The sequence below is a fragment of the Lygodium microphyllum genome, chromosome 27 (genome assembly GCF_053477565.2).
Source record: "Lygodium microphyllum isolate KBCC chromosome 27, Lygodium_microphyllum_v1.1.10, whole genome shotgun sequence".
In the NCBI taxonomy this organism is placed as follows: Eukaryota; Viridiplantae; Streptophyta; class Polypodiopsida; order Schizaeales; family Lygodiaceae; genus Lygodium; species Lygodium microphyllum.
The window spans coordinates 10,262,579-10,281,766 of NC_141161.1; the positions used below are offsets into that span (position 1 = coordinate 10,262,579).

The window sequence follows — 19,188 nt, forward strand, 5'->3', positions numbered from 1 at the left end:
CATTAAATAAAAATGATAGATAAATTAAAAGAACACAAGAATGTATGCAAAGATGATCCATTTTTGTGCCAATATTCAAGACAAATATGAAAATTAAATTGTGAGCAAGAGAACAACTTAAGCATAAGAACGACAAGTGTACCAATGATGACATAACATTCACAATCTTTACTTAGTATACGAGACTAGATTGGCTATAGATTGAGGTTAAAGGGATTAAATTAGTGGGTAGACAAGCGACCATAGCAATATGATACAAACGGGATGTAGCATAATGATTTGAGCCCATGTCAATTTTTGCATAATATCAATGTATTTTTACATGCTTCTCGCATCATATCGATATAGTCACTTGTATACCTACTACTTTAATCCCTTTTACATCAATTTATAGACAATCTAGCCTCATACTCACTATCTAATTTGCACATTTCCCCTAAATCCTAGCAAAAAATGATTCACAATTGTACACATTCTTCTCTCCTCTTAATTTAAACATCCTTTCTAATTAATGAACAACATTACAATTTACATAACTCTCTTAGGCTAATGCAACTAAAAATTTTCATAAAATCGGCAAGACTTTAGCTATGTTTGGTTCTTTGGTCTCTCCATTTGACACACAAAGTGCTTCCTCATCTTTATGGATAACTCATTCCTCCATCATGCCCAAGCAGCACCAAAACCACATCATCTACAATGTTCCCAAGAAGGTAGATTCAATTGGTAAAAGAGTAGTTCTTCTGCATGCTTCCTCACTATGTAAAGGACATCTTTTATCTTCTTTCTAAAGCATGTATAAATGACTAAATATACAATGAACATGAACAAATAAGCTTGCTAGAATTTTAGGTGACTAATGTGTAAATCGTATGAACTACGTAAAAATCAAAGCAATGAAAACCACAATAGTCTAACATCTAACTATATTGATGAAAAAGAAAACGATTCCTAATACAAGATATGAGAGATTGAGAATGATGCTATAATTACATGAAACACTTTAGAGTTATGAAAGTATCCTCATAACCCATTACTAGTAGAAACATACCTAAACATGCATAATTTGAAAGAATTAGGTTTCTTTCATGGATTGGATAAAACCAAGATACAAGTCTTGGATACGTTTTTGCTAGAAGAATGTGATTTAAATAAAGTACAATCCAATCTATTGAGCAAAATCTCAAAGTACAATAATCCACAAATTTTCTAATCCTACATGTTTTGATTCAGGTTTTAATCATCATTCTTTGTAAATATCTCTAGTACACACTTGATATTTATGAGTCATTGCTAAATAAAAATGTCATTACAAATTCATAATCCTCACTTATTATTACATACACCTTAAATATATAATCTAGCTCATATCCAAGTTTTAGGACTAAAGTTGAAATCTAATCATGCATTAAAATCAAAAATAAAATGCCACTTCATAAAGTTAATCCTCATATGCATAAGAGTGGAATGCCTTGCCAACAAAAATTCAATATCAAGGCACCATCTTGAAGTGCAAACACTCCTTTTTTTTGTATAAAATCCCATCTACCTTTAAAACATATTCCATACCTACACTCTATTTCATATATAACTTTAACATATTTAGGCATTTAAGTCCAATTAAAATAACAAAATAAGTTCATTAACTAATTTTTCTAAGTTTAGCCAACTACTTGTAAAATGAGTCAACACTGAAAAATCACTTGGGTCATTCAAAGATTTTTGGACTAAAATATTCAACACACTTAAGAGATCAACGATCGTATATTCCGACAAGTTTGCATATATTATAATTTTATAAAACGAGCTCCGAATTTGGCATGATTTCAAAACTTAGCTTCACAATAAAGCACCATTTCATAAGATTTGGATATGAGACAAGAATGCATAAAATCTAGGCTAACAAATTTGGAGCTTGCTTGTAAAAATCATACACCACCTCTACTTTTTCGATATATTTCCCATTTGTAAAAATCAAAAGTTGATACTATTCACGTATAGTACGCGCATAAGAATGTATTAAGACCACGCAAAAAAAAAAAAAAAAAAAAAAAAAAAAACAACAACAACAACAACAACAACTAGAACATCAAGTGGATAGTTCTACTAGATTCAAGGTATAAACCCCCAATACAAGTTGTAACTATCCCCCCTTCCACACATCCAATGCATGCTTAGCTACCAAAATCTATTGGCCCATAGAAATCTTCTCAACACATGGTTGGATTCATGTACAATAAGACCACCACCAATAGTTGATTTCTCACATGAGACTAAGCTTGAACCTTGCCATGCATCCCTTATGCGCAAGACTCTTCGACTAAAGAAGCATACACTGGACTCACGTCATTATTTTCAAAATGCACGAGTGTGAATGATGCTCTCTTTCAATGATGATTTATAATTTGTGTTTGTACAACCCACCTACTACCGTAACTGTTATGTAGGTGATTGCTATGCTATTTGACTCAAACTCAAAAGAGAGATAAGCAAGTCCCAATATTGTGCCCTTAAACTTATGTGATTATTCATCAATATGCTCTTGTTCACTCAATTTTAGTCATACATGGTGTGCCAATCATAAAAATGCTAGGGTATGTGCATGACCTTCAAGTCAATTTGGAGAAGCTTCAAAAACATATATCAAGTTCCATCTCTTGCTTCCTGGTAGGCCCTTTCATTGTACTCCTTTCACGACACACCTCTCTTAAAACTCCTTGCTATAGAAGCACACGCTTAGAAATGGGGCATCTATCAAAATTGTTAGCCTTTATATCAAAAATTTCTACAAGCCTTTCTCAATTGCGAAGGGTTGCACTCTATGGGAAACTTAGGTGATCTACTTGCACTTTCCTTGTGTCGCTCTTAACACATTGTTGCTTCTAGTTTCTCAAGTGCTCAATTATTGCCCACCCTTTCACAACTTTCCAACCAAAATATATCATGATCTTGATAATTAGTAGATCATGCTTAATCATATTTCACTCGATTATGTAAACATCACATGGTACCTAGAGTTTTTGTGGGACATGTGGTGTCTAACTTTTACTTAAAGTCTCCTACTTCCATTTGTTGTTGTATAAGCTTATTCCCATAACGCAAGGAGAAAGGATAGGATATGTGTGCATGTGTATGTTCATTTTGAGGCTAAGATCTCCCAAAAGTCCCACACAAAGTACAATGCTTGAGAATGGGCTAAGAGTGAGTCTAGCATCATTGAAGCTAAACCTCCTAACATGACCTGCACTTGAGGATCTCCAAGCAGTCCCTTGTAGGCTATGTAGTAAGAATCCCATCACCACCATGGATATACACAATACAATGATTGAGAAAGGGCTACGATCAACTCTTAACACAATTCAAGTTGCAAACATCTAGGCATGCCTTGCACTTGAGGACCTCCAAGCGCTCACTTGTGCACTACATACTAAGGTTCCCATCACCTCCATGCCTACATACTTTTGAACCAACACATGTTGCACCAATAGTCAAGCACTAAGGCATACAATTTTGACATTGGAAAATAGACACATACATGTACCGTTCTAACTCCTAGGGAGATCACCTTCATCAATACTATAGCTCATCATCCTGGAAGGCATTCTATTATGATGACCATGCACAAGGTGAGCATTGTCATTTACTCTAATCCAAATATGAGCAATGTACACACAAAAACGAAAGAACATCGACGGACACGTTCCCAAAGTACACACACATACTGATACTAGTCTAGAATATTTCTCAACTCATCCATCTCACTCATGTAAAGCCACTTTCAATGGTTGAAAATCATTATTCAAAAAATGTGTTCTTCATATTTCAATGAGGATAGGAAGTAAGGGCGTATGTCATATGATGCGAGTTTTTCCCTTGGTTATTTTTCTCCGTAGCCACTTTCAATGGTTGAAAATCATTATTCAAAAAATGTGTTCTTCATATTTCAATGAGGATAGGAAGTAAGGGCGTATGTCATATGATGCGAGTTTTTCCCTTGGTTATTTTTCTCCGTTTTACATTAGGTTGCCTTGCTTCAATACCCAGCTCTCAAATACTGAAACTTTTTACTTCCGTCATGTTCAAAAATTCGGTGCCAGTAGTGGCATGTGAATAATACATTAGAGGGCCTTATTAGTCTCACGGGTATGACTCTTTTGAGGGTTTTGAGCAGACTTCTGCCCCTTAGAATGGAATTGGTGTCGAGCGAATATGACTCAGAGACACAGAAGCACTAGCCAAGAGTTGTAGCAGTCTCAAGAAAACATTTTTCCCAAAATCGGAGTGCACCATGAGTAATACATCCATGAGGATAAAACTATACTAGTGAAAGAGCTGCAGCACATGTATTGTAGGTGGACGTCACCATGTCGTGAGAGAGGGCACCATTAGGGAGTCGTTGTAGGGGGTGTGACCTTCCCAGAGTCCACGAGAGATGATGGTACTATCTGTTGAAACCTTCAAATGCCAAGTCTACTTCAAATTGCTCACCACATACAGCTTTCCTATGCAAATTGCAGCTTGGAACAAAGCTGAAATGCAGCCTGTGAGAAGGCACCTCATCCACTAGGGTTCTGACTGACATGGCACCCACTTTCAGATCGATAATTGACCTGTTTGAGAGCCATGTTCCAAGTGTTGAAACTCCCCTGATTAAGCAAGGCCATGCTCAATTCTCAACATGAATAAGGTTGCAGAGTCAGGGCACAATGTGTCGTCTAGGCAAACGTGTGTTTTTGCAAAGAATCAACATTGGTCGAAATGTGACCAACTGTGTTAGAACTACAAAGGTAGAACACCCAAGAGTCGTTTTGTATGGCACACAGCCCAGAGGTATGAAAATATGACTGAGACTCGAAGCAATTCTTACAAAATTGTAGCTAGACAAATCATGACCTTTTCAGGCCCATATGTTGATATTGCACATGCCAAACTCATTATTACTCTTCAGAGCACAGCACTTAGTCAAGACACAGAGAACCAAGTAGAGGATACAATGCATACAATGGACTGCTAGAGAAGAACACTCAGCCACTAGAGACATCAATGAGGTCATGGGTTTGGTTAAATACAGACGCCTTTGATGAAACTAGGTAGGAACACCCTTGTTGCTGGGAATCGTTCTTTCTAATCCATCTTAACGAAGCAGTTGTGAGCGAGTTCTTCACAACCCACCAGTCCACGAGGGCCAGATACTGCTTTAGAAATGAGAAACACCCCTATATCCTATTACCTCAAAATTCCTCAAAACAACAGAAGCACAAGAGGATACGTACATAAAAACAAATGGCTACTCTAAAATTCCAAAGCATAAACCTTTTCATGGTAACCCTGCTCACTCAGGCACATCAATTTCAACATATAAACGAAACTCCACATAAGAACCTGCCTAAAGAAAGGTTCCAGGGAGAAGTAAATCTACTCCCTTGAGTGGCTGGCTTTTCCGATCGACATTAGCCAGCACTCATGGTCAAAAATTGCATGGAAAGTTTTGATAATCGAACCAGAGGAACACATGGCAAGTTTCGGTAATTGAACCAGAGAGGAGCACCTTATCAATGATAATGTACAAAAAAGATGGCAAAGCTACACAATATAATACATGCATCAATCCAGCAGTCTCTTTGTGAGAAGCATTCCCTTGCAGATTACCTCAAGCTGCAAACGAGCATTTTTCCATGCAATTGGCACAGGATGTATTTGAAGTGAACGTTCTCTGCAGAAGGGAAAATTTTTAATCTTACCTGCAATAATCCAATTCTAAATAAGGTCATTTCCCTGTGATTTATATTTAATAAACAATACCAACGAAAGTATGGGAACCTACAGAAATAAGGGGGTTCAAAAGTCAAAGTCAGCCTTCTATATCTCAACTCTGTTCAGGGCTGTCTCTCCTTTCCTTCTATTTCCACCTTTGGCCCATCATATGTGGATAGGAAGAAGCTACTCTGATTTTTCTGCAGAAACCTGTGCCAACAACGAAACTTACCTAGAAGACATTTACAAGTGTGCAGTGTAGAGTAGAGAGAGTGGAGTGTAGAAAACAATTCTCTAGAAAATCACAGACACCAGTCCGAACTGGAAAAATAAGACCTATACAGACTTGAGAAAATCAGTCAGCTTTTGTTGCAGTTGTGTCAGTGCATCCTCCTCCATGTTTGTGTAGACAAGTAATTCTGGCAATTTCACTGCAAAAGAGCCAAAAGATTGTTAAGTATAGAGACATTTTTTACACTGACGAGTACAAAAGCATCATGTATCCCCCTTCTTTGCAGTCAACATTGACAAATGTTAAATTAAATGGACTTCCAACAGTCAGAAAATCACTTCCGTATCTTGAATGCCTCTAACTTAGAAGCCATGATATACATAGGAAAGGGTTGCATTGCAAATGTACCAAATAGACGAAGCAGGTGTTCTGCACCATAGATTGACGATGCAGCAACGGTACTAGCTTCAGGTACATGTTCCAAGAATTGTCCTCGCTCTTGTCTGTATAGAAGCATTGCTGGTAATGATTTGTCAAAGTAGATACGTAGACCATTTAAGATCTCCACTAGTGAATCACCCACCCTGCCCAGCAAAAAAAACATGCCCTTCAATGCCAAAGAGAACTAAACGCAAATCTCTCAAAAATCTACAGAACACTAGGTTTCCCTCACAAAACCTGTCATGCCATTAAGAACACATCATTAACTAAAGGTTTTGAAAACTATAATTTCAAGACTGCAAATTTTGCAAAAATAGATTCATCTACTTGTTAACAGCTATGCTTTGAGCAGTTTATTCATAGCTTTGGCTGAGAGCATTGCCTTATTCCAGCGAAGGCCTTGGGGAGACATGAGGCTGTAATTCATTGCTCTTTTCGTCTGGAAGGAATGCCCAGAAGCTGAATCAATAACTCTTATCAACTAAAAGCAGTACCAACTGAGTCCTAATGAGACTTTGGACGACAGATCCATACCAACTTTTGGAGCTCCTTTATAGCAATTTTTGACATCAATTCCAAGGATTGCAGTCAATCCAAAAGGAAACTGAGAGAGGGATCTCTGTGCTAGCGACAATATCTCAAGGGGTGTGGAAGCAACACAAATGGTTAATGACAATAATTTCACCGCAATGGCAGTAATTTTGCCACTTTGACAAGAAAGGTCCTAAATTGCCCAAAGAAATGGCGGAGGATAAAGGGCAGCTCACAAGTGGGCTCTGGACTTTGTTGGCCCATTCAAGATGGCTACCACCCAAACCCTGAATAAATACATTTTGCCTTCACAATTTGCCGTTAACACTAAGCAGCAGGGCTATGGGACATAATTGGGGTCTTCATCTTGAATGCCAATATCATCACCTCAAATGCACATTGCCTATCACCTCAACTGCAGGTTTTCAATCTCTAAACTCGGTCTGTGGAGAAGGAGATGTATTTCTCAGGACTTATGATTCTATAACCTTCTTTCATTGTCAGCCACATATGGCTGGGCACTATGAGCTCCTGACTGCTTTTTCACTTATGCTCTCTAATACACTTCCCCTTTGTTGTACAATTATTGTTTTGCAGGTCTTTCACTAAATGTTCTATAGTCCATGATCCGTAAGTCATGACTAATTATCAACACTTAGAATACATGCGTGACGCAATGACTCCACCAGTTATGAGTCTAGCTAGTAAGTAGGTGCAAATAATCAATTCCTAAGTCACAATGTCACAATCAGCATTGTCTCAACAAAATAAAAGCATAAAATACGAAACAATGTCAAGTAATATATTAACATTAAAAGTAATAACTGAACACCAGAAAGCAAACAGCTATGAATAATGACAGCAAAAAACACAGCAAAGGATACATATAGATCCAGTAACCTGTTAATATTAAACAATCGATTGAAAATGCCTGTGCACTGATGTTCAGCTGAACAGGAGAGACAATGCATCCTGAAGGTCAAGGACCAAGGGATCATGAAATACTTTGGTTGGACATGCACTTTTTAGAGTTGCCCGGGCCATTGGCCTGACTATATGCATGCCATGCAACTACCAAAAACAAGCTGATGCCTCAGCAAGGTTAAGGACTGAGGGATCATGAAGTACATTTGTTGGACACACGCTTCTTTCAAGAGTTCCAAGGGCTCTTGGCTTACTATATGCATGCCATGCAACTACTAGAAACAAGCTAATTAGAAGGGGATGTTAGCTGCACCCAGTGGCACTTGGGCTTATCTGACATGGGTCGATAGACAAGAGTGCCATAGGTCTCACAGGTCTAGGCAGAGTAGGCATAGTAGGCATGACTATATTGAGGTAAGCCTAGTGGTCACTTTGAGCCACCAAGCACTTCGTCAATCCCTTGTTACTTACATGGAGTTTTGCTATGACTCAAAATCAGGCCTTTTAAGAAGTTATACTTTTTTGGTTTCTTTGCTTTTTTGTTTTTATAGTCATGCCTCAATATAGTAGGCGTAGGCATGACTATATTGAGGTAAACCTAAAATTTTCACCATTCTTATAGAAGGCTCAATGTTCTGCCTACAAGGCTAAAGCTTCCCGCATGAGCTTCATCAGAGAGACCTGGCACATTATTCAACAATGCAAAGGCATTATCATGCACTCAACAGAAAGCTCTGGCCAACATCACGGTGAATGGAAAACACTACAAACCTTTGCCAGAAAAGTAGGTAATGGAAAATAACCAGCAGGTATACTTACACCCCTTCTTGTTTAGTCTTGAACTCCAAATATTTCTTCAAGATTTCATCCACTGTAGGCTGCCTTGGCAGTTTAACCAACTGCCAAAAAAAAAGTGCCAGAGGGGTAATCGTTTTAAGCATAGTTACAAAATACCAAGCTTGCACAGTACAGAAAAAATAATTAAACCTCTTGAAACTAAGAACAGCAGTTGTTTCAAATGTCAGTTCCAATTTGGCCTCTATCCATCAAAAAACCTGCTCGAAACTTTAGGAATGAAAACCATTTATATATCGTTGTCATATTTACCAATTTTCAACAAGCCAAAAGATTTTGTGTCTCTAAGAAAATATCCAAGCTACACTATATGAAATAAGTAATAGGCAGCCAACCATTAGAGTGATAACCAGCTTGTGAGCTCACAACTTGAAAGGCCATCCGAAACATATGTTGCTGGAGAACTTGTACAGTCATTCTTGTAGGAATCCTCTGTTCCAAAATAGCATTGCTGATTGGAAAAGAGCTTCCAAATCCCACTCCCAAAAATTCCACTGAACTGTCACAAGTACCAGCAAGCTTCCATTGCAACTATCTCCATGATTAGGCTCACATGAAGCAAGAATTGGGGTTTGTTGGTTTTTGGGTGGTGGGATATATAAGGAGAAAAAGCCTTGTGCTCTCCAACTACCAAGTATAGTAATCCTTGTAGGAATCCTCTGTTCCAATATAGCATTACTGATTAGAAAGCAGCTTCGCGAAGCCACTCTCAAAAATCCCACTGAACTGTCACAAGTACCAGCAACTTTCCATTGCAACTATAAGGTCTCCATGATTAAGCTCACATGAAGCAAGCATCTGTAAACCAACCAACTAAGTGCAAGTAGAGGAAGCAATGAAGACATGGACGAAAGAAAGACATGGAATTGCATGGATTCCAAAACATACTACATGTGAAGCTCGTGAGGGCTCTGGTTACATGGGATTGGAAACGGAGACTGGGCATGAGGATGAGGACAGGCATGAATTGCTATTACTTGTGACCATATAGTGACATAGAATAGACATGGGGAAGCGAAATGGGGATGAAAAACAGTGATGAGTGACCCAAAAACGCCCATCCCCTATGACTATGGTGAGGTGACTAAATAAGAAAGAAAGATATCTCAATATCTTCTGCATAGGATTCTAGAACAACTTCTCTAACATAGGGCACCTAGTGTCTCCACAAGCACCTCCTGTGGCAAGAGAAAATGGCTCAGATCTATGGTGGTGAGGACAACTATATTGTCATCCTACAGGCCAAACACATCTCATCCAGCGTATGGTTGTTGCTCGCTCAAGGGCAACCCCTTGTGGTCATTATCTACCTCGGACTAATGAGGCAACTTTCCCTTCTTTTTTTTCTGTTTAGGAACCAGGGGTCAGAGAGAGAGAGAGAGAGAGAGAGAGTGTGTGTGTGTGTGTGTGTGTGTGACTCAAGTATCTCAAGAGGGTCTCTCTATGGCATGGGATCTTAAGCCACAAAAGCTCTAGGCATCTCGCATCTTTATACTCCATGATCTAGCATAGTGTTCAAAAGCCCACTAATGGTACTACCCTCTGATCTCATTGTCCCCTATGCAAGGATGTGTAATGATCCTTTGACTCTATCATTGACTTGCATAGCTGGTAGATATGGTCCTCTAGCACAATACCTCGTATCTCCTTAGCTCTATCTATAGCTTGCACGATGAGGTATGGCTAGCCAATAGTGCATCCATGTATGACAATGATCTACAAGTCTCTAGCCATCATGGATTGATAGAGAGCTACGATCCAACCGGCTTGCATATTAGATAGTCTAGTGCCCGTGGATGACCACAACAATAAGGTGCTATAGGAGCTTGGGTACTATGCAAATCACAAAGGGCATGTGGCATTTGCTTCTTCCACTTGTTGAAGGAGAGAGTCACTTGTGAAGCCTCTCTTTTGGTGATAGAATTTTGGCTACACACTAAAGACTCTTTAGCCCTTGGCCATGAGAGCCCTTGCCAAAGATTACTCTTCAGATGCATGCGAAAGAAACTGGAGTGCCTATTCTCTCATACACACGAAGATTTGCAATCAACTTGGCACACAATAGTTAGAGAGGCTAGTCTATTGCCGCACCAGCATGCACATGATGGGAGCCATGCTTAGAATGGGTAGTCCAAAGTAGATAAACACTTAACTATAAATCATGACTTACAAATTTAAATGATAAGTCAAGTTTCAACTTGTTCTTTTCAACTTTATGCTTTACAATTTGGTACTTACAATCTTTATGTGCATTGTATAGGTGAATGTTGATACCTTCAAGTTGATGGGCAACACTCTTGCAATTATAGGAGGTTGATCATGAGAAGCTGATCTTTGCAAGCTCTATAGAGAGCTAATGGCCGCTGAAACTCATGACAGTCACAATCAGCGTGCTCGTGGGCAAAAAGTTCAAGTTAATAGCCATACAAGAGTGGTTATTTCGCTTCCTTCAATATTAATGAGGGGTGGTTAGAGTTTGTTGCAAACATAAGTGAGGCTAGGCTTGAGAAACTACAATCCTGTGTCTCATGATGGCATTCCCTCCCCCCCTCTTGCCTACATAACTATTGCCTAGGCAAGCATCATTTCACAATGGTGATAATCTCATCAATGAGAATGGGTATAAGTGTCTCACCATCCGATCCTACTCAAATAGTCTAAATGATGACGATGATGATCATAATACCTCATCCTAGGCCTCTCTCTTTTTTATGTCCACTCCTACCCGTGATCTATCCATATATAATGTTGTACCACATGTTGCACATGGGACGCCAAGGCCTACTATATGCCAATATTGGCTTGCAACCTTGTGTATTCATCTTATTTTGGATTTGCAATGCCATTTTGACTTTCCTGATCCAAATTTGTACGCTATTGCATACCAATACTGTCAAGATTATTAAAAGGTGGTCCTTGCATACAAGAGGCAATGTGTTGTATATCATAATACAATCTTGTTTGATAGCTAGGGAACTCAGATCAAGTTTAACAAAAGTCTCAATAAAGCAACGAGTGAAGCAATGCCACCACATGCGTAAAAAGCAGCATAGGTCTACTTCCAAAGGCAATGGTAATAGAACTCAATAAAAAGCACCCACTTCCTTAATCAAGCGATGAGCAAATTGACTTAGCTCATGCCTCTCATGCTTGGTGCACATCATCCAATGATCTTCTCAATAGCCGCCCTGCTGACAAATGTACAACAATTGTATAAGACATCTAGGATCCTATAGTAATTGTTGATCCTCCAACAGATAGATTTAGGGTCATATTCTTTGTTAGAGGAGAATTTTCTGCAGGTACTTGATGTGCTCTGTTATGAGACTAGCACTCTTTGCAGGAATAAGAAAGCAAGGGCCAAAATCTCAAATGGGATCATTTCTTCAATGCTAAGCATTTCTTTCCAAGCAGCTTCCTCAACTTTCTGCAAATGTTACGGCAATAAAAACAAGGTGCAATGTGAAACTTTCATTAATTGAAAGTTGCATCTAATGTTTAAATTATCACTTGAAAGTATTGTCAAGTAAGCAACTCACTTGGGTTATAAAGCAAGCCTTGAGCTCAAGTCCAATGAGGAGCTTTGTTATGATTAATGACCAAGTCATTAATCAGTCCCTGATGAAAAAGAAGATTAGATTAAGGAGCCATTGGTACTCCTTTAGAAAGCTAATCTTAGCAATTAGATTCTATTTCTCTCACATTTGAGATGAACAAGTTTGGACCTCTTCTTTTCTGAAAAAATTGCAGTTTCCAACCACAGAACATGAGTTAATGGCGTGAATGGAGTCGGGACAGTAGCTGATCTTCTCCTATCTGCATGGGGAATCCATTGATTAGCTTTGTAAGTCCATTTATAGCAAGGTATGCTGCTACTTTAAACCTGATTCTCATCACAACAAGTTATTACAACACTACACGCTGAGACCCTCTCTTCTCCTCTAAGATCTCAAATCTTACGCACTTTCTAGACAACTTTGTTGCAAATAAAGTGGTTTTATCAATTTCATTGCATGAAATCCCTCCTTTGTGAGAGGAACAATGGGGGATTGCAAGGAGACTACGCAAGATAGTTCCCAAAGCAAATGCTCCATGAAATTCAGCTCAAAGGATGGCGGCAATTTTAGGGGTTTTGCAAGCTAATGTGTTCGTTTGCATTTTTGAACACACTACAATTACTTGAAGGCCAACATTGAAAGTGACAAGGTCGTTGCACACTTGTGGATCAATTGTGCTGTGTAAAATGGCTTTAATACAACCATTCTATTGCAAGAAATGCCTAGGAAAGATAGGGACATGCAAGGCAATACCTAATAGAATCTATTACTGCAAGCATCAAAGCAGTTGTTCTTTATTATCAAGCATGGTTTGCTATGGCAGCAAGGTAGGGCATGAATAGGGTTGGCTTTGTAAAGTAGATCCAATTAGTTTGGAATTGAGATTTGCATCTCTTACACATTGTCTGCTACATCCAAGAATGTGGCGCCAAATTTGCATCTCCAATATCACTTATTAGATCAATTGGACTAAGGACAACATATAGTCTTATGCACTACACTTGTTAGAATATGAATAGACAGAGTTCTCATGCATTTCGTCAAGTTTGGTAAAAGAGCAACTGAAGGCGCTATAGCAAAGATGAGTCTAGACTGATTCAAGGACAATGCACACGGCCCATGGGAACCATTGGCATCGAGAGTGTCAGTTTGTGATAAAAGTCACATGTGATTCGTGCAAGCTTTGAACAATGATAAAGAAATACCAAAAATGGTATCAATATTTGGGGCCTATCATGTGTCCTCCACCATACAAGAGCATTCTAGCTCTCCTGTTTAGTGAACCTTTTGTTTATTAGAACACGGTATTGGAGACCAATCTAAGCTCATTCAAAAGCAATGCACATGGGAATCATTGGCATCAAGAGAAGGTTAGTGACAGCAAGTCACTCGTGATTCATGCGAGCTTTGAACAATGATGAAGAAATACTAAAGGGGCACCAATATTTGGGGCTTATCATGTGTTGTCTACCATGCAAGAGCATTCTAGCTCTCCTATTTAGCGATTTTTTGTTTATTTGCTGATTCATTTCATGTATGCAAGATATTTTACGATACCTACTCCTCAAATTATTTTTGAATGCCGATTTCAACATAGCTCCTTCAACACTCCAATGTCTTGTAGCCTTATGAGACATATTTGACATGGTATCAAAAGATTTGTAAAATTCTACAAAACAACAAGAAATCCTCATTGCAAATCTTTCCTCTTTGATACATTTGAGTAGGAGTATAATAGCTCTTGTCGTTAGAGTGAGAGTTATTAGGGCAAAGACTAGGCGAGATTGTTACTATAGTGGGGCTGTATTCAAGTTTTACTAAAGTAATGGTATGGCTAAAGCAAGATACCCTAGCTAAAGCAATTGCAAAAGTGAGAGCAAAGGGGATGCTAATGAGATGAAACTTTGTTGGAGAACCCTGAGGCTACTAGAATAATTCTAAAGCAAGATCACCAAGAACCTAGAAAACACATACACAAGAACAAAAAGATGGGAGCAAGATGACAAAGACGATATTGCCCACAAAATGCTCGACACATTAAGCACCCACTATTAGAGCTAATGCCATGGCTAAAGCAAGATGTTCAAGCTGCAATTATATCCTTTCTAGCACTACTAGAATAATTCTAAAGCAAGATCACCAAGAACCTAGAAAACACATACACAAGAACAAAAAGATGGGAGCAAGATGACAAAGACGATATTGCCCACAAAATGCTCGACACATTAAGCACCCACTATTAGAGCTAATGCCATGGCTAAAGCAAGATGTTCAAGCTGCAATTATATCCTTCCTAGCCTTAAATTGCAAGACAGGGTGGTTTCCTACATTTAGTATGATACGATTTGTACGTGAACTAGTGCGGTGCAAAACGTACACAAAAACTTCAAGAATAAAATATGTTATTTCATAGTATGGTCATTCAAAAACACATGTAAAATTATATTTATGTATATAAAAAATACACATAAAATGTGCAACTTAAAGATGATCAATCATTACAAAGTTTCACAAATTAGAGACTAGAGATTTGGAAACAATTGCAAGGCTATATAGGTCTAAAGAGTCGAAACTAGAGTCATGTATAATGACAAATCGAGTAAGTACAAAATGTCTAGACTCATAAGGACGACTCATCATCAGGCTCAAACACATTGGAAGGCGGAGAGAGGCCCTCACTAGATGAGGCCTCAAATGGCTCACAAAAGTCACCATCACTTACAACATTTCCATCATCATCATCCTAATTGGAACATCGTCTACAACAACTACACGTGCAATATAGGAACTTCCAAAGCCTCGTCTCACATAGGTCTTAATGGCTGGTGCAAGGTCGATCCTAGTGCTCGCAACTTGAGCAACAACTTAATGGCCCTTACCCATGTGTGAGACTCAACGGTCGATCTCCTCCAACTTCATATAGAGATCCTTGAAGATGGCCTCCTACTCTTCATTTTGCTCCTTGTTGACACTCTTCAAGGTAGCCCCACTTAACTTCATCTTATCAACATTCACCTAATTGAAATAAAATAGTAATTGGCATATTTAGACCTTGACTCATTGTTTAGAATAAGTAATAAGTGGAATATAACTTGTTACTTTTGACTTACCTATCTAGCCATGGGCATCTCACGCATAATTCAAAGCATACAGAAGTAGAGCTGCAATAAATTAGTCACTCTAGCTGCCATGTGCTCAACTTGTTTCAGGTCTTGGTGTGAATGAGAGAATATGTTGACCAATTTCTCACACACGCACCGACTAAACAATGCTACATTAGGTAAAAAATTCAAATTGTTTCAAAATTCAAATTCAATGATCACACAACAATTCAGCTTTAGATAACAACTTACAAGCGAATACTTACAACTTACCTATGCAAGTCCTCAAGGAAAATCTTTTCCACAACGGATACGTAATATCCAAAAGATTCCCACCACAAAATAGACTTCACCAAATAGACCCTCTTCCAACATAGAGTGCTCGCAAAAGCGGGTCATGTTTGGTCACTATATTTGATGATTCCTTGTAAAAATCCTGCATGCTAGTCTTCATCCAATGCCTTTAGGAGCTAGGCATTTCTATCGGCTGCCAACTCTTGGTCCATGAAAAGGGGTGGAGCTTTATAAGCAAGATGTAAGAGGGCAAGCAATCCATGGATGGGTCTTCTCATCCACTTTCATCTTTTCTCCACTAACTAAAGAATGTCATCACACCTTGGCATAGCATCCAATATGTCAAAACTACATTTTTTTTAACATTTAATTTAGTCATTCGAATTCGAAAATTGAAACTCTTTACTTTAAACTTAATTAATTTACGCAAAAACAAGTGTAGTTACCGTGGGTCCTCCTCGTCTAGTACTTTACACGCCTTGATCTCCTCAATGGCCTCCCTCATGAAGTACACAAGAAGCCCCAAGGTGGCGCTCTCCATGTCAATCATGCATAGAACCCTATAAAAGGGGGTAATGGCAATGACTAGCACTCATACATCATTCCAAAATGCCTCTCTCAAGCAAAGCCTCCGAATGGCTTTTCCCTCTTCTACACTTGAGAGCGACTCCTCCTATAGCCATGCCTTGACCTCCTCCCAGACCATGGCTTGCTGAATTTTATTTTGCACGTCATATAACCTCTCTAAAAGTAACCACAGGGTGGCAAAACAGATCTTGCAAGGCTTCCTTAACTCTATGTCATTGTAGGTGCAGTAGATAGCGAAAATTGTTACCTTCTTGGTGATAAAATCTACTATGAGACAAGCATCCCCAATAATCTTCCTCATCGATTCCAATGACCCCATGTATTCCATGAGCAGATCGATGCAATGGGTGGCACATAGAGTCCATACAATGGACAGGAACTCTGCTTCAAGTAAGCGGCCCATCCTTTAACAATTGGAAGCATTCTTTGTCACCACTTGCATCACATTAGTCACAACAACCTACATGGCCCTAGTGAAAGAGCGGATAGGTTTGAGTTACAATGGAATCATGGATCATGGAGATTGAGATTTATGAATCATGATGAAGAATAAAGAGGTAGAATGAAGAGATAGATGCTTATGAAGAGGTAAAAGCACTATGATTTCTGAATATTGAAAAATAAAATGAGTAACAAATCATTGAATCATAAACCCAAAAAACACTACCTCAATGATAGCTTAGCGAATATGTGAGTACATGAATACGCCCATACTTCTTCATCCTCTTTGCCCCGCATCCACGACGCACAAGAAGAATGTGCAAGAGAGATGATGCCCCGTTTCTTCCGATCGCTCCATCCATTGAAAACTATGATGCAACCATACTTTGCCCATCTGGCATACACAGGCTCTCTCTCTCTCTCTCTCTCTCTCTCTCTCTCTCTCTCTCTCTCTCTCTCTCTCTCTCTCTCTCTCTCTCTCTCTCTCTCTCTCTCTCTCTCTCTCTCTCTCTCTCTCTCTCTCTAGATTGTATTGAGTCTGTATACCATTTTGTACCTACTCACCTAGTTCACCATAACACTAGATAGTAGCTTTGCTGGGACTTGGAAAACTTCCCAGATATTTTGTATGTAACCTTTTGGTCTTATAGGCCAACTTGGCCTTTTGCAGACATTAATATAACTCTCTCTCTCTCTCTCTCTCTCTCTCTCTCTCTCTCTCTCTCTCTCATATCATCAAGCTTCTTGGTCCGCATATCATTGTAGGTGAGACACCCCTTACATGGACCAACCGTGGCAATGACTTTGACCATTCGCTTTCACCTATCTCTATCTTTGCATTGCTTTCCCTCTCTTTGAGGAAAGACAAAGGATAGGAAACACTACCCTTAGCTTCTTATAGTGAGGCTTGCCTCCAGGGCCCTTTGCTTCCAACAATGGCGACGGAGCCCGAGGCCGTTGAGGCACATGGGCTAGGAAAAGGTGTAGAAGAAGGCTTTTCATAACTATCCACTTCCATGTCGGGGGAAACCACCTCCTCTTGAGCATGGCAACATTGACAGGAGAGGCGAGAGTACTTCTTCATGATCTCATCCACTACAGATTGAGGGAATGAATGACATGGGCTACATTGCCCACCCACCTTTGTCAAGTGGACGATGAGCCTCCTATCAATCACTCGTCCTCCCACAAAACTTGCAAGTCCAACGATGGCAATTTACATTGCCCAATGCCTTCACAAGATTTGTGGCATAGAGACCAAAAGTTTCATAGAGAGGCTTTGGCATTGTGGATAGGGAGAGGAAAAGGAAGAGGGAGATGGATGAAATGGAGGGGGGGGAGGGTTGGGGGGTTTCGGGGGTGTGGTTTGGGGTGTGGAAGAGAAAGAGAAAGGGAGAGGAGAGAAAATGGAGGTGATGGAAAGGAATAGAGAAAGGGGGAGCAAGAGGAAGAGGGATAGGGACAGGAGAGGGGCAGAAGCGAAAGAGAATGAGAGGAAAAAAAGAGAAGGTGAGGGAAAGGGAGAGAGAGAGAAAGAGGGAGAGGGATAGGAGGATGAGAAGAAGGTATTGGAGGTGCAGTGTGCTTCAAGCTTGAGCTCAAGAGGGGAACATTGAAGAAGGTGGCTGATTTTTGGGTGAAGAGGTGAAAAAGGGAGCTGCCCTGTGGGAGAGGAGAGGAGAAGTTAGAACTTCAGCCAACGTTCATGTGCAACAGCCACAAAAACAAGTGAAAAATTCAAATAAGCATGCCATCAGGACTTTGCAATGGTCTAATCAACTCGGTGTGGAAGGAATGCACGCATCACTACACCGAACCGTACCAAACGTTCTATACAGTACAGTACTATACGGAACGTTCTGTGCATGCACAGAATGCAAACTTGGTGCAAGAGTGGGTATATAGACTAAAATACTGAAGCAAGAAATTGTTCACTTGCCCAAGCACCATTTATAAAAATGATGAAATCATCCAATGCAAAAGGAAGAGGTACAACGGTTAGTAGTCATGCCTTGTCATCTCCTACATGTGAGCCTCAGTCTAAGTCAAACGACAACTCTAGGAGCTCTAATCTATTTGTCACTTGTTTTGATGGAGGACGTAGCTCATTCTAGAGCAATCAATTTATTGCATTTCAGTGCATTTTGTTCTCCAAGTCATTTAAGCCCAATTTCACCCCAAATTCTTCAAAATGTTTGGAGCTTTTCTAAAAGTCATCAATTTCAAGACTTAATCAAGCTTAAGGTGCGAAATTCAGCATTAATTGGGTAAAAATTTTACCCAATTTCTTCAATTTCTCTTCATTTTTCGGGTAAAATTTGCAGCTTTTGCACAATTCCCACCACGGAGGCACCCAACATTTAGAGCTTTTGCCACAATTCATTTTCTTGGCCCTCAACATGCTCCAAAATTATATTACTTGGCTGCTGGCCTTGTTATTTCTCGACATTGAAAAGACAAATTTGATCAT

General features: G+C 39.4%; 1 protein-coding gene across 1 annotated transcript in view; it reads right to left on the reverse strand.

The window, feature by feature from the left end:
• Nucleotides 1-4,999: 4,999 nt before the first annotated feature.
• The window catches only part of LOC148012050 (protein MRG1-like), a 77,920-nt gene continuing 63,731 nt past the window's right edge, over nt 5,000-19,188 (reverse strand). The window contains exons 10-14 of the mRNA XM_087669823.1: nt 8,702-8,781; nt 6,395-6,570; nt 6,101-6,185; nt 5,825-5,964; nt 5,000-5,741 (exon numbers count right to left, since the gene is read on the reverse strand). Of these exons, the coding sequence (XP_087525949.1) occupies nt 5,877-5,964; nt 6,101-6,185; nt 6,395-6,570; nt 8,702-8,781 (429 nt within the window). The 3' untranslated portion in view covers nt 5,000-5,741; nt 5,825-5,876. The remainder of the gene's footprint in view (nt 5,742-5,824; nt 5,965-6,100; nt 6,186-6,394; nt 6,571-8,701; nt 8,782-19,188) is intronic.